General features: G+C 40.2%; 1 protein-coding gene across 4 annotated transcripts in view; it reads left to right on the forward strand.

Moving 5' to 3' along the window:
• rimbp2a (RIMS binding protein 2a) overlaps positions 1-14,519 on the forward strand; it is a 64,608-nt gene extending 50,089 nt beyond the window's left edge. Inside the window, exons 15-25 of one of the 4 annotated variants that reach the window (XM_025062815.1) lie at positions 664-1,449; positions 2,142-2,297; positions 2,590-2,736; positions 3,930-4,032; positions 4,901-5,029; positions 6,794-6,963; positions 7,048-7,216; positions 7,310-7,410; positions 7,735-7,806; positions 8,286-8,453; positions 11,438-14,519. In XM_025062815.1, coding sequence (XP_024918583.1) covers positions 664-1,449; positions 2,142-2,297; positions 2,590-2,736; positions 3,930-4,032; positions 4,901-5,029; positions 6,794-6,963; positions 7,048-7,216; positions 7,310-7,410; positions 7,735-7,806; positions 8,286-8,453; positions 11,438-11,665 — 2,229 coding nt within the window. In that variant the 3' untranslated portion in view covers positions 11,666-14,519. The remainder of the gene's footprint in view (positions 1-663; positions 1,450-2,141; positions 2,298-2,589; positions 2,737-3,929; positions 4,033-4,900; positions 5,030-6,793; positions 6,964-7,047; positions 7,217-7,309; positions 7,411-7,734; positions 7,807-8,285; positions 8,454-11,437) is intronic. The other 3 variants (XM_025062811.1, XM_025062812.1, XM_025062813.1) reach the window with 3 other exon arrangements.
• Positions 14,520-14,827: the final 308 nt, after the last annotated feature.

Consider the following 14,827-nt stretch of genomic DNA (forward strand, 5'->3'; position numbering starts at 1 on the left):
AATTTAGGTCAAAAACATCTCAAAATCTGTGAATTCTTCATCAAGAAAATACACACGTAGCTAAAAGGGACAAACAAAAATTAAGATTTGTTGTAGTTGTATTACAGGTGAACCCAGACATAGCTTAACATTAACCAAAATATGTTGAGGAAGACTAAATTAAAATAAATCTTGAGCATTACACAGAAAAACCTAAGAAAATGAAAAATTAGAATAGAAAAGGCTAAGGGTAACCAAAGTTAAGCTAAACTATCCAAATGCTGGCTAAGGGAGCTTTCAGTTCTGGAAAAGTTTGGAAAAATCTTAAAAGTTTTTAAAAAGTGTTTCAATATTATTTGGCTAATAGTTGTCTTTAGGAGTACTGTAGTGTGTATATTTGAAAAGTCTTAAAACATTAATGACTTTCGACCACAGATTATTTTACATAATGAAATTGCAAGTTAATTTTAATTCTACCTAAAAGAAAAGCAGATGTTTTTTCAATATCTTGTTGTTTGGAAGTAAAGTGAAGATGCTAAATGTTTTTGTCTCATTATTAGACCTATGTACAGTAGGTTCTAATGAGTGACAATGTCCTCTTCATGTCTCATTTGTATTTTATAGATGTAATGTCCTCTTTGTAGACTTAATATTCTTAATATTCTCTGTTGTTTTTTACTCCAGATAGCAGAGGTGTTGTACCCCATGGCAGACTATGTCACAGTGGACGTGACGAGGATTCAGTGCCTGGAGGCCAGAGAGGTCATTGTCAGGACGCTGTCAGTACAGGGAGAATCCCACGACTCCCAAGTCGCTGTCATTCCAAACAACCTGTTGGTGCCTCTACCTCCGATTCCCCTGCCGCCACCAATGCACCCCCACACAGGTCCACCACCCCCACCGCACCCCCACGTTCAACCTCACCTTCCGTCGCCTCACCTTCCACATGCTCCCCTTCCCCTTCCTGCGCCACCCCAGGCTCATGGACAACCACTCCCACCGCACCCTCCACACCCTCAACCCCATCTCAGACTTCCTCACCCGGGCGGACCTCCGCAATCCCAGCTCCGGCCACCACACCCTCAGCCCCAACCATTACACCTTCAGCCACGCCCACCCCAACAAGGTCCTAGGCCTCAGCACCAACTGCCTCTGCTGCCTCACCCTCAACCCCACCCTGTACCTCAGAGACCAGTAAGTGCCAGAGACCTGGATGCCAAAGAGCACGCAGCCCACCACGGAGGAGCTGTTCCACCTGGCCAGCCTGGTTGGGATCCCAAACGGTCGCCCTCCTCCCAGCCTACCATGCCCATGCACGGCCACAGCCTTGAGGCTCCTCCCCTCGACAATCTGCGCTCGCCCTCTCCGCAGAGGATCCTTCCACAGCCCAGAGGGACACTGATCCCAGACACAATGGCCAAGGCCATTGCCCGGGAAGCAGCGCAGAGGGTCGCGGCAGAAAGTGGCAAGGTCATAACTGAGTACACATTGTAATTCTCTTTATGAAAATTAGAACAGCAGAGAATGTATGCAAATATAAATAGATATATTAGGGATGTCTCACTTCAATATTTAGGATTGGTATTGGTCCGATATCGGAAAAGAATTCAGTATCGAACATCTAATAAAACAACTTTAGCCTGTCTGATCTGATGCCTAAGCCCAAATGCTCAACTTAACTCTGCACGCCATGCTATAAACAGAGAGCCTATACTATCACCTCAGCAACAGTAGCCTGTGGCGTGTTGGAGGAGACAAGTTTATCGGATTGATATCGGTATCTGCTGATACTCCAAGATAGAAGTTGCAGTATTGGCATCGGACATGAAAGGACTGTCAAACTATTACAATTTTGAATCCCTGGATCCATCACGACTAATCATGATGAATCTTGATTGTGATTACTCATGATTAATCGTGATTTATCAATATAAATTAACTCACCTGAATATGACAAAAAAATGTTTAAGTGAAATCGTTGTCCGCAACAATATCAATCAGGCTCCAGTACTTTACACTCCATTTGACAGTTGTGTCCGTCAGTGAGTCATATCGTCTGACATTATAAAAATAATATTAATATATAATTATATATAATAATATTAGCTTAAATTACATCCTAAGCTTTTTACTCACTTCCCTGTTTTTTATTTCTTCTTCAGGGGGACAGGCGGCCGGGGCGTTATGGAGAGCAGGGTCATTCATTTTACCAACATCACTCTGATGAGGAAGAGGAAGATGAGGAGGGGTTTGCTCGTGGCCGACGGAGAGGCCCCTCAGTGGACGAGTTCCTCAGAGGATCTGAGCTGGGGAGGCCGGTAAGAAGAACATGACGGTTTGACCTCTTTCCCGTTTCACATTCAGTGTGTTTTTTTTTAAATAGAAACCCCCGGAGGTGTTTGTGCAAGTTAGGATGTGTGTGTGCCGGTGTGTGCGTGCATGCACGTCTGGGTGGCTGCATGCATGCACTTCTCGTGGTTGTAACTCACGCCCATCCGTGTATGTTTCAGTGTGTGCATGTTTGTACGTTCCGTATGTGATCCTTAAACAACTGCGTCTGTGTGTTTGTTTGTTTGTGTGTGTGTTTGTCTGTGTGCGACGACCCAAAAGCCTAACTATAGTCACAATGAAGACTATCACAGCGAAAGCAGCCGGGGCTCTGACCTGTCTGACATCATGGAGGAGGATGAGGAGGAGCTGTACTCTGAGATGCAGCTGGAAGAGGGACGTCGACGCAACTCGCACAACACAGCCAAGGTGCAGTTCTTTGCACTTATTTTAAACCAAGAGTCATGAACATCCAAAGTTATGATTCTTCAGTGAACTGCACAGGCACAGATACTTCAACTGAGTCTGCTGCCTCGATTGGCATTCAGTATGTGTTGTTTAGAGTCAAATCAGGACAAAAAAGGCGAGGAATAAGTCGGAGCTTTCAGCTGATGGATACAGAAAGAAGAAATGAAAAGTGGCATGATGGAGTTGTGTGGCAAACGATGGACTTTGTTCAGGAAACTCTCAGACAGCCTCCCTCACTTTTAACTGCTCTTGTGGTCGGTTGAGGTAATTTGCTGCTGACTTAATTGACGTGATGACGTTGGAGATGATAATGTTGGTGGTGATTATGAACATTAACTCACCATTAAGGAATAAATGGCACTGTAGAAATGTTGGAAAAGAAGTTGGTTTCTCTACTTGGATTACTTGGTAATTTAATCATGTCATTTATCTTCTGTTTGTGTTTACAGAAAGGGTGAGGATGATGATGATGATAATGTATATAATATGTGTATAAGTTGTGTATTATGGGCTACTGGTCCCTTCATAAAGAAGAGGTGTTGGAACCACACCCACATGACTACAAACCCATACTTTTATGTACTTTTTTTTTACCATTTACCATTAATAAAAACATATACTTTCATGTTACAACCCACTATACCACCGTTCCTAAACTATGTATCTGATTTCCAAAATGTACATCACATTCTTTCAAAAGAGACCTGCAAACAATACTAGTGCCATTTTATAGTTGAGTGAGAGGTAGCCCATGTTCTTATTTTTACTGTTAGGATTGTGGTCTACCAGTGTGGCAACATAGGAAGAGATAGAGTGGATTTGTGGTTTGTAGCTCGACACTGAGCATAGTTTTTGGACACATCCTTTTTTTAAACCTTTCTCTGAAACAATTTCAGTATAAAAAGTACTGTGCTTGTTTTCAAACAATTAAAAATCTAAAGGTTTTGGTGGGTTTGTGTGTGTATGACTGTGTGTCCTAAATGTCTGTGTTTCAGTGTGCCTGTCTGTGAGTGCTGCATGAATTTGTTTTCATACAATTCTATCAGTTTTTTTTTTTTTTTTGCCACATGCTGTTTTTAAGTCTGTCCAATTTCCTGTGACTTGACCTCTTGAACATCTAATGTTTGTGAATGTTTACTGTGTTTGTTTGCCAGACGAACACTTCTGGGGGAGGAAGTCATGATCGAGAAAAGGGGAGAAGAATCAATCACGGTGGTCCTCAGCCTCAGAGACGACCCCTCATGGTCCCCTCTATTGGTCAGTAATGGAATGGCTGTGGTGTGAGAGGAGGAAAATCATGACGTTTGAAGTGGATCGTGTTTTCGTTTTGTTGTTGATGCCATCATGAGCTTTTCTGTGTTTCCAGATGTGTCTGCAAACCATGCACATGCCCTTCACTATTTAGACATACATTTTGCTTTGCAGATGTAGAAAACTAATTCTTTATATGTCAATAATATCCTAACGTAATGCTCTGATTCAGCAATGTTTTTAATGCTCTTTTGTTCTGCACTATTTCCAGTAGACAGTATATATAAAAGTAGCTATAGCCTAAAGTTATGCTATTGGAAGTAGACCAAGAGGAGCAGCCTCGTCTCACTAGAAGTCTAAGGAAAAATCACTTTAATAATTGATTCTAATAGTAACTGATAGCAGATATTCATTTACTGAAAATACTTTGTCATTGTTGGTCTATGTGACTGACGGGCCTGAATGGTTAAATGCACCTCCTTGAGGAAACAGCAGATAGCTAAAATCTTCATGTGTGTCTTTCTTCAATTCTTACGAGTATATCATTGTTGTGTTCAACTAAACAGGCCCAGGTTTCACACTAAAATGTAAATTGTGAGTTAATTGAAACTACAGATCATTGTATTTCACTACATATAGTTTTGGCGACATAATGACATGTTCCTTTAGATATTCATTGATGACAATTTACTTCATATTCATTTTGCATCTTCATTCAACCACAGTTTGGAACTAGATGGCTGGGTCCACTTCATTTATACAGTCCGTGGTCTTAACCTGTCGGTTTTAGATGGGAACGCAATCTGTTATTGTTATTGGCAGGTGAAGGTTAAACTTTGTAACCCCATCATCCTTTAACTGGTGTTTCCCCCAGAGGTAACCTCTGAGAATAACAGTGAGGGAAACCTCTCCCCCATCAACGAGGATGTTTACTATGGCAAGGTAGCTCGGCACAGGACGCGGCCCTCCCGCAGGCACATGGGCTGCACCAGGTCTTTCCATGGTATGTGCCCTGTAGTCCTGTTCTCACCATGGCAGCATGGCAACAAGTGAACGAACGCCACCAGCAACAACTGGCAAATGGCAAACAGTAGCTGAGGACACTTGCAAGCGCCTGTCTTTCTCTCTGTCTAAGATAATAATAAATATTATTATGCTTTACAGTTGAACAGCATGACATGCACTGCACTATAACTGTGGACGCACTGGTAACAGGGCTCCAGGCAGTATGACTCCATGATAGATGATAAATGGTTGATTGACTGCTCAGTGAATGCATCACTCGCTGCACTGAACTCCAGATGCCTGCTCTCCCCCCCTCCCCTCCTTCCTTTGTGGTGCAACCACACACCCTACACTTTTAATGGGAGCAATTGTGCATGAAAATGGAAAGAGATATTTGTGGTAAATGGAGAAGACTCATTTAAATGTCTGAAGTTTTGAAGTATCGGCTACCTTTTATTGTGCGCTTCATCATCAAAGTAAAGCAGCGGTGCAACAGAATCACACTGATCTATATGGCAAGAAAACTCCACTGTTTAGTATCTGCTGCCCCTAGTGTTTAAACTGTATTCATATTTTTTATTTTATTTTAGGTTTGAATAATTGGTACAGACCTGTGTAGTAATGTATGCATGATTTGTTCGATGTCGTCATGTTCCCCATTCCTAAAGTTTGTTGCACCATGGTTTGTCTTGCATTTCATTTCTTCCTCTCTGCATACAGTAACAGACAGACAAAAATATGTGGGAATGAGCAAAGATTCTGTCTGCATGTTTATATGCACAAGTAATACCTAGAGCAAGGGTGTCAGACTCAATCACTCAACAGGCTGAAAATTAAAACACAGTCTTCTTTGACTCTATACTAGCCACAAAAAATGAATTTCCCCCGCAGGCCTTGAGTTTGGCACCTGTGACCTAGAACATAGTTCTAAGTCTGTTTAGATTAAGTTAATATGTTAAGAGGAATTCATGGAAAACACATTTCAACTAAAATACTACAGTGTCTTAAAACTAAGGTCTGTGTTTATTTAATGCACATAACCACCTTGTTATGGTTCAAAAAAATACTGACCAGATTTTTGATTAAAACCTTGTTATGGTTCAAAAAAATACTGAGATTTTTGATTAATTTAGTTTGTCCATGTAAAACACATGTTCCAGGCATTCATTTTTATGTTCAAAATTAAGAAAAAATAAATTAAAATATTAGCTTTTTTATTTGTACTTGCTAAATGAAGGTTCTAGTTATAGGTTTCAAACTCCAATGAGCTGAGGTGCCACTGCTGCCACAGTCAATTCATTGGAGGGACAAAGTCATTTCTGTTATTTTAAATATTAACTCACAACTAAATTCATATAATATTAACTACTTCTATAACTAGTTGTCAATAATATTTTATATTTTTGACATTTAGTCACTGGTGAGATTTGGGCTTCATGGGCCATAAGTGGTCCCCATGGCCAAGAGTTTGAGAACCTGGGTTCAAGTGCATTAATAAATTACAGATTTTAACATTTAACACATCTTTTTAGGATTATTATTTGCATGATTATTTCGGTCTTCTTACTTATTGGGCTAGAATCTATGAGATTATTTATTATTATTAACATTATTATTAATGTTTCCTTTAGATAAAAATGTATTTTTGTCACCTTTTGATTTATTCTTTCCCTGGAACCTGATTTATTGTCTCATCCACAGCAGTTTTGTAGTCTTTTTTTTTTTTTTTTTACAATTGCTTTTTGCATTTGATGTTTTTAAGATGGATACAGGGATCGGGATCGACGCTCTCCCACGTATTATGACGAGTCCGAACCCGAGGAGTCCTTCAGGATTTTTGTGGCCCTCTTTGACTACGATCCTCTGTCCATGTCTCCCAATCCTGATGCAGCTGATGAGGAGCTGCCATTTAAAGAGGGACAGATCATTAGGGTAGGGGTTCAACACCATCTTTCCGTTGTTTTTCTCTCTGGTTTGTTTAGTTTTTGTGAGTATTCTCTCCCTCTCTTCACTCAGATATATGGAGATAAAGATACAGACGGGTTTTACAGAGGAGAGGTGAGGGGTAGGATGGGTCTAATCCCCTGCAACATGGTGTCAGAAATTCGGGCGGAGGACGAGGAGACCATGGACCAGCTCATCAAACAGGGTTTCCTGCCTCTCAGCACACCTGTGGACAGAATAGGTAACAACACACAGGCTCCAAAGCACTAATCACTGTCAAAGTGTCTGTAAGAAAAAGACTTTATGGCGAAAAAGCAACTTTTCCCACTTCTAGAGCATAACAAACGAGGCCGTGGTCGAGACCAGCACTCGAGGAGGATGGTGGCTCTGTACGACTACGATCCCAGAGAGAGCTCCCCCAATGTTGATGTTGAGGTACCACACACTCCTGAGGACAGAAACACTTACAGCCACATACAGAACCACAATACATTAAATATACACTTTTAAATCTCCTTGTAATTTTTCTTGTAAAAGTTTCAAAATAATGCAGTTCACCCAAAAACAGTTAAGCCATGGTTTTTAATGAAAACACTCACAGCAGGGGTACAAAACCACGCTAGGGCCGTTCTATTGGGAGGCTACACCAGTGTTCAATACAAGATTCTCAGATATTTCAGAAAATGTTGTTTTTTTTTCTTCGTTTACAGTAACCTAGGACAAAGTGAGCTGCATATTTTTTTTTCTCTCTCCTCCAAGGCGGAGCTGACCTTCTGTGCAGGAGACATCATGGCTGTATTTGGAGACATTGATGAAGATGGCTTCTATTATGTGAGTGCTGCCTGTCTCTGTCCCTGCTGTTCCAAACTGTTCTCGTGTTGATAAGTACATTAATAGTAATGTCAAGCAGTAAAACAATTAAAATATACAATTGGAAAAAGCTCAGCCATTAGCACCACCTGGATCTGTTAAAGGTAACAACAGGTTCTGACCTTGGTTCTGTTAGTAGCAACTGACCCCCGTCTTACACCTTTCCAAAGCCACACCCACACCTATATATTTACACACAAACATACATATATGTATAAACACAAACAGAAGCAAATGGCCTTTCTAATTATCATTGTCGAACTTCCTTGGTTTTCCTGCAGCAGGCGTTCTTCTGGTTTTGGTCGAACAAAGTTTTACCGATCCATTAGTGGATGTTTGAGTCTTCTGAAATCATTTTATTGGAAGCAGAAAGAATGATTAAAATCGGGAAATACTGTGTCAGGTTTGAGTCTGATCTACCCCTGCGTTTGAATGTCTAGGGTGAGATCAATGGCCACCGTGGTCTGGTTCCCTCTAACTTCCTGGAAGAAGTGCCTGATGACGTAGAGGTGTATCTGACTGACACTCCGTGCCACTACCCCCCGGAGGAGCCTGGCAACCGCCCCCCTGCCAACTCTGCCAACGCCACCGTTCCAGAGGGCAAACGGGTACATCATCATCGCCGCTCTCAGCGTTAGGCCCTGTGTTCATCCATATCCTCCGTCCTCTCTCTCTCTCTCTTGATTTCCGTCTCTCGCTTCTCCACTTGCCGTCTGTGTGCTGTCCATTGTGTGTGTTTTGTCCATGTGGTGACAGTGGTGTTCCTCAACCAACTAACAACCCCACCTCCCGCTATCCCCACCCTCACCCTTTTGGAAAAAGGGGGAGAGCAAAAACCCAGTGCTAACACCTTTCTGAGTCTCAGAGAAAGGAAGAAGCAAAGCCTGACATGGACAGAGAGAGGATACTGTAGACTGTGGGAGCCTCTGTGGGAGGATGGGGGAGGGTGGATCCATGCATGAAGCACTGGTGGAGGACTTGAAAAAGGCTCAGCTCATTTCCTTTCACAACACAATTTGGTACTTCCTTTGCACTAAAACACTCGCTCTGATTGTGGTGATTGCGTATTATAACGACATTCGTCATGAATTGCTTCCAAATGACACTGAAGTAAATTACTGTAGAAGATGAAAAAAAGACAGACAGAGAGAGAGAGGAAGAGGAAATGCATGCCTTTTTCAAACTTGATACATTTTTCTATTACCTTTCTTGGCTCGACTGCTGTGTTTCCTTGAAGAGGCTTTGTTTCTTTGTGTAGATTGCACACACACACACGCACACACATCAGATCTATTTTTCAGCCATGTGGACGGTGGATATACCATGTTCGCTCTGAGCTCGAGAGACAACAAAAAAAAAACACTAACCACAGCACTGAGACATCCATTCTGTACTGTTACAATGAATGAATAAAAGGTAAAAAATTGGATATAAAAAACAATCTTTCTGTGCCCTGTGTTCATGTGTGTTGGTGTTGGTGACGTTGCTGTTGTTGTTTTCAGTTGCCATAGTGGTGTGGGTTCTTCCTAGGGTGACAATGCTGCCACATCTGATATTTCCCTTTTTTTTTCTTTCTTTTCTTTTCTTTTTCGTTTTTCTCTCACCCGCTTGGCAAAACAAAACAAACAAACAGAAGAAGATTGTTCATTTCACACCATAAATGGCTTTGTACAGTAAGTTGGCAACTTGAGATACCAAACTTGTGGTGCTAATGCACACAGCTTGTGGTCACAGAGAAGGGCTTTTAAAATGCCATTTCCAGACGAAGCACTTGAGGGTTTTTCTTTTCACATGCTCTGCTTCCTCATGGCTAATCAATAAAACCAACAAAGTTCGTTTTGGTCTGTGGATTTGATTTAATTACAAAGTGATTAGATGCAATTGGAAATTCTCATTTTGTACTTATAAGTATTTCTCAAAGGGTGTGTCATAGTCCAAAACTTCTGACACAGGACGAAACTGGTTAAAAGACCGTACATTCATCCAGTCTCCCCTTTTTAAAATGATTATATCTTTTTGTTTAAACTGTCTGAAATATATTATTATATATTCTGACAGTGCGAATGTGTGTCATCATCACCTGTCCAAGCAGAAAGTGAATAATCAATCACTAAGACTCAGAGACACACGTCTTACTGAAACTGTGTCCACAGCTGCTGATGCATTAGAGGAGAAGCCTGGTATCTACAGTTGTGTCCCTGGGTGTTGTACTGTATCTGATTGTACTGTGTATTCCCTCATGGTCTACTGGTGGTGGACCTCACCTACTCTGTGGTGTGCTAATGTACTGCCCAGCCATATAATGGATTCTTCAGGAGTTTCTTCAGTATATGTACAGCGGGGGAGGAGGAGTAAGTTGGTGACAGTGTGTCATCACTCTTCTAATATTTTATTCCATGTGTTATATGGTACTGTAGGGCAGCGCTCCCCGACCCTTTCTCGTTCTAAGGTCCAGGTTTGCAGGTTCCAGCTGGTTACGGGGACTAGTAGTGCTGCTGTTCATTGAGGGTCTGTTAAAGGATCACTAAGGATCATTCATTTTTAAAAATAAAACAGTTTTAGGCTTTGTTTTGTTAGTGTTGGAGTCTGGAAGATGTATTATTTTGAAAACTTTCCAGATTGTCTTTAAATGAAGTAAATTCACTTCAGCCTGCTGGACTGGTACCAGCCCAGGGAGCAGGAGTTGGGGACCTGTGACGGCATTGACGACTTATGCTTTTTTCATGTAAACTAATCTCACAAAAAATTCAAAGTCAAGTTGACGAGTAGTTTATGACATCATCACATTGACAGATGTCCAACAGTGTAACTCTCCATACTTTACTTTCTTACTTCTATGCGTTGATCTGTCAATGCCCTCCCGTATAACATGGCGACATACATTTAATGGGTCATATTTTTAAGGGGTATTAAATAGTATATTATTGTCACCTACAACATCTGACTCCAAAGTTTTATGTACAATGGACTGGTCTGCCGGTACTGGCCGTTAGTGCGGACTAGTACCATTGACCCAATGGTTGAAGGATCATTGCATTTTCAAAATGACTTTATTTTGTTAGTATTGGAGTCTGAATGACACGCTATTTTGAAATATTGCCATATTATTTTTAAATGAAGAAAGTAGATCGATATGACTGGATTCTCTTTGAACAAAGTAAATATGTAAAAATAAAATTATTTTACCGTGTCCCACTGCAGCCATCACCAAATGACCTATGGACCTGTACCGGTCTGTGGGCCAGGGGTTGGGGACCCTTGACCTAGAGGCCCATGGCGTAGGTGCAACCTAATTGCATTAACACAGACCATGATGGTTTGGGTCAAGTCATTTTTCTATACCCAAGACAAACAGATTCACAAACTCCATAATATTGAATTAAGCCACATTGTTTATATAAAAAAGTTATTGCTAGAAGTTCTGTCCATTCCTGCGTCGATCATTTGTACTTAGGCCCTGTATTTAGTACTCGACACATACATGGGTGGAACAACATCGCACCTTTATCACAGACTGACAGATCACGGCTCAGGTCATGTTATAATTCGCTGCCCCTTGCCTCCACGGCCTCCCAATGGCTTCTGTTCTCAGGTCACCACTGACACCTCTGACCTGGTCGACCACAGTGCCACGCCCGTGCGAGCCCCATCACCCATTGTGCGTCCTCTCCTGCCAGGCACCATGAGACCCCTCAGTCCTACGAGGGTCCCCCACCTGCCGCTGGATCCCCGGGACCCCCAAGATCTGGCAAACAAAAAGAAGAAAGGACTTCTTTCCAAAGGGAAGAAACTCCTCAAAAGACTGTCCCCCGTTAAATAACCAACACAAATATCACAAAAGAAAAGTCCGATGTACGTCCATGACAGACCCTGTAAATTGCATCCATACAATCAACTCTGATCCAATGCCACTGGTCACAGTGGACAAACCTCTGGCTGCTGGACTGACTTGAGCCCGTTGAAGTGAAGACTTCAATAATTCATGTTCTACTGGAAGAAATACAGTTGATGTACAGTGGAGTGCCAAAATCAAGGAACGGCTCACTGCAGTCACACTCAAAAATGATATAATTATATATGTATATACAGTATATACATATATATATATTACTGTGATGTAATTTAATTTGAGATTACTTTAAAAAAAGAAAGAAAAAAACTAGGATTTTCATGACAATGTACTTTATTCTCCCTTTTCTTCATCATTGCTCGAAGATACTCTATATTCATTCAGGGTAACTGTGAAAACAGTGCATTTACGTTGAAGTAAAAATGATTTATTTTAGCAGTATTGTCACCAGATGGTTACAAACACATATATGTGGGCCACGGTACAGTATGAATTGGCCAAAATTTGTGCAGTGCACATACAGTACAGTATGTCTGGAATTACACTGTTCTTGAGGCATTCTCTGAAGAAATGCTGGCTGCTAACACACACACACACACACACACACCCTCACACATACACAAAAGAGCTTTATACAGTGCAATATCAGAGAAAGGTGGTACACTAGCACAAGTGGGAAAAGTCTTTTCTGTTCTGTGATTCGACTGATAGAACGTTTCTGTGATTAAAACAAGAGGAGACAGTCGACGGGGCATTAATGTAAGATAACATCAGACGAGCTCAGCTGTCTCAGTGGCCTTTATCAAAACAATATGTGCGTGGCATTCCGTGTCTGACTTAGTGAATATTGTTTTACCATCTCTTGTGCGTCGTCACTTTTGATGAATTATAAAAAAAATTTAAAAACCCCGGCCATCTGTCATCACTGTCAAACTGTCATGAAACGCCTAGTTCCCGAGGATATTTCGGTGTCTCTTCTTCTTATTGCACAAAAGTGGGTCTGTCTAACGAGTGGTTTCCGTGTATGTGTGTGTGTATGGGTGTTCATGTTCATGTTCAAGCACCTGTCCTGTTCACTGATGTTTATTTCTAAAAGGAGAGGACATGTCGGTCCTGCTCCTGTGAGTGTCGTGACGTGCTGCTACCTCCATTGTCTCTGCACAGGTTTATGTTGATAATCTGGAGGGCTAACCTTTAAAGCCTCGCAGACATTTGCCTCACTTCCTGGTTCTTTAAAGTCACCTTATAAGGTATTTGTGGAGAAATATTATATAATCGCACATGAAAACAGTTATAGTGATGTTCTTAAGTGTATTGGTTCAACACCGGGGCAACTCATTCTAACCGACGGTTCTCAAACTCTGTTATGCGTATCGGTGATACTAGGGCTCCCTCAAATGGTACGCAGGGGAAAGAAATATATGTAGCACAAAAATACTTGACTTTTTAAAAAAGTGGCATATTCAATGACAAGAGTCAGTACGTGTGTGTACATGTATATACATATATATCCGACACTGATTCATTCATTCGTCATTGAATATGCCGATTTTTTAAAAAGTCAAAGAGTTTTTTTGGGCTACAATACAAATATCAAAGCAGCAAGTATTGCAATATTACTATGTTTCCTGTTTTGAGAATACTCATCTGTAGCACTTCATCATAGCAGCATATTCTCATATATCAGTGTAGGCATATAAATGTGTTAGTGACAACGCTGGATCACACAATCAAGACAAAAATGTCATTTTATTAGGCTTGAGCTCTTTTTTTGTTACCCATAATTCTCAATCATTGAAAAGGTAAAAGTCACTTCTTGACATTTACGTATTGATGTAGGCCATAAAAGGTTCTTTAAAAGCAGCTCGGAAATTATTTTAATTTTTAAGACATAACCAAATATTAAGTTAGTAAAATGGAAGTGTAAAAAAGTAATTTGTTCTAAAGTACTACTTCACAACTACAGCTTCAAAAGCTACAAAAGAGGCTTTGTACAACTTTATTTTCATAGAATCTGCTCTACTTTCCCCCAGAACATTTATTTTTTATGTCGTGTATTATAACATGTAAATACAGGATTATTGAGTTCAGTTGAAATTCAAAAACAAAACACAGAACAAAATGACTGGTCATCAGTGCAACATAGAATTAGTAATGACCATTTACCAAGGTGAAAAGTCACAGCCGTGTTCACTTAAAATAGCTTTTTTGTTTAAAAATAATTTTCCTGCTCAGCGGCTGTTGAAACTTATGCAGTGATGCACTGAAATCAATGACCTAAATGTGACAGAACTGTATAAAATAATTCATATTCTATTATTTAAACTGAAGAAAATCATTGAGAATACATGGCGTGTCAGTTTTCTCCATTGGTGATCAGGTTTGATGAATAATCAATATTAATATATTAATTTCAAAGCAACACAGTGACCAAACCCCCCATCATTCACAGTGTCTTTGATCACAGTGGCTTTTTGTACTTGTTTGTACTTTCACTCACAACAGCCTTTTTTTGGTGCACTTTTCCTCTCCTTGTGTAAGACTGAACTGGTTATCTCTCAGTCCACATCGTATGTGCTTGCTTTGTGAATCAACGTTTAAAAAAAAAAAAGGAGCTAGAAAAAGTGAAATCATTGAACAGTATTTATGGTGATTACTTGTGTGTGGGTGTGCATGTGGCAAAAATAGCCAACAAGTTTTATAACCAAATTAAATTTGATATTTTTCAGGAACTCATGTCTCTGCTTATTTGTGTGATTTATGAAAAAAAAAGTGATTCACCTTCAAGGACTTTGCTGATCAAAAAATTCAACATCCAGTGATTTTACAAAACTCAACAGTTACATGTCAGAGCAGGCTGCATTACTTCATCAATGCTTAGATTAGATTAGATTAGATTAGATTAGATTAGATTAGATTAGATTAGATTAGATTAGATTAGATTAGATTAGATTAGATTAGATTAGATTAGATTAGATTAGATTAGATTAGATTAGATTAGATTAGATTAGATTAGATTAGATTAGATTAGATTCTAGATTAGATTAGATTAGATTAGATTAGATTAGATTAGATTAGATTAGATTAGATTAGATTAGATTAGATTAGATTAGATTAGATTAGATTAGATTA

This window comes from Cynoglossus semilaevis, chromosome 14 (genome assembly GCF_000523025.1).
Source record: "Cynoglossus semilaevis isolate Cse_v1.0 chromosome 14, Cse_v1.0, whole genome shotgun sequence".
NCBI lineage: Eukaryota > Metazoa > Chordata > Actinopteri > Pleuronectiformes > Cynoglossidae > Cynoglossus > Cynoglossus semilaevis.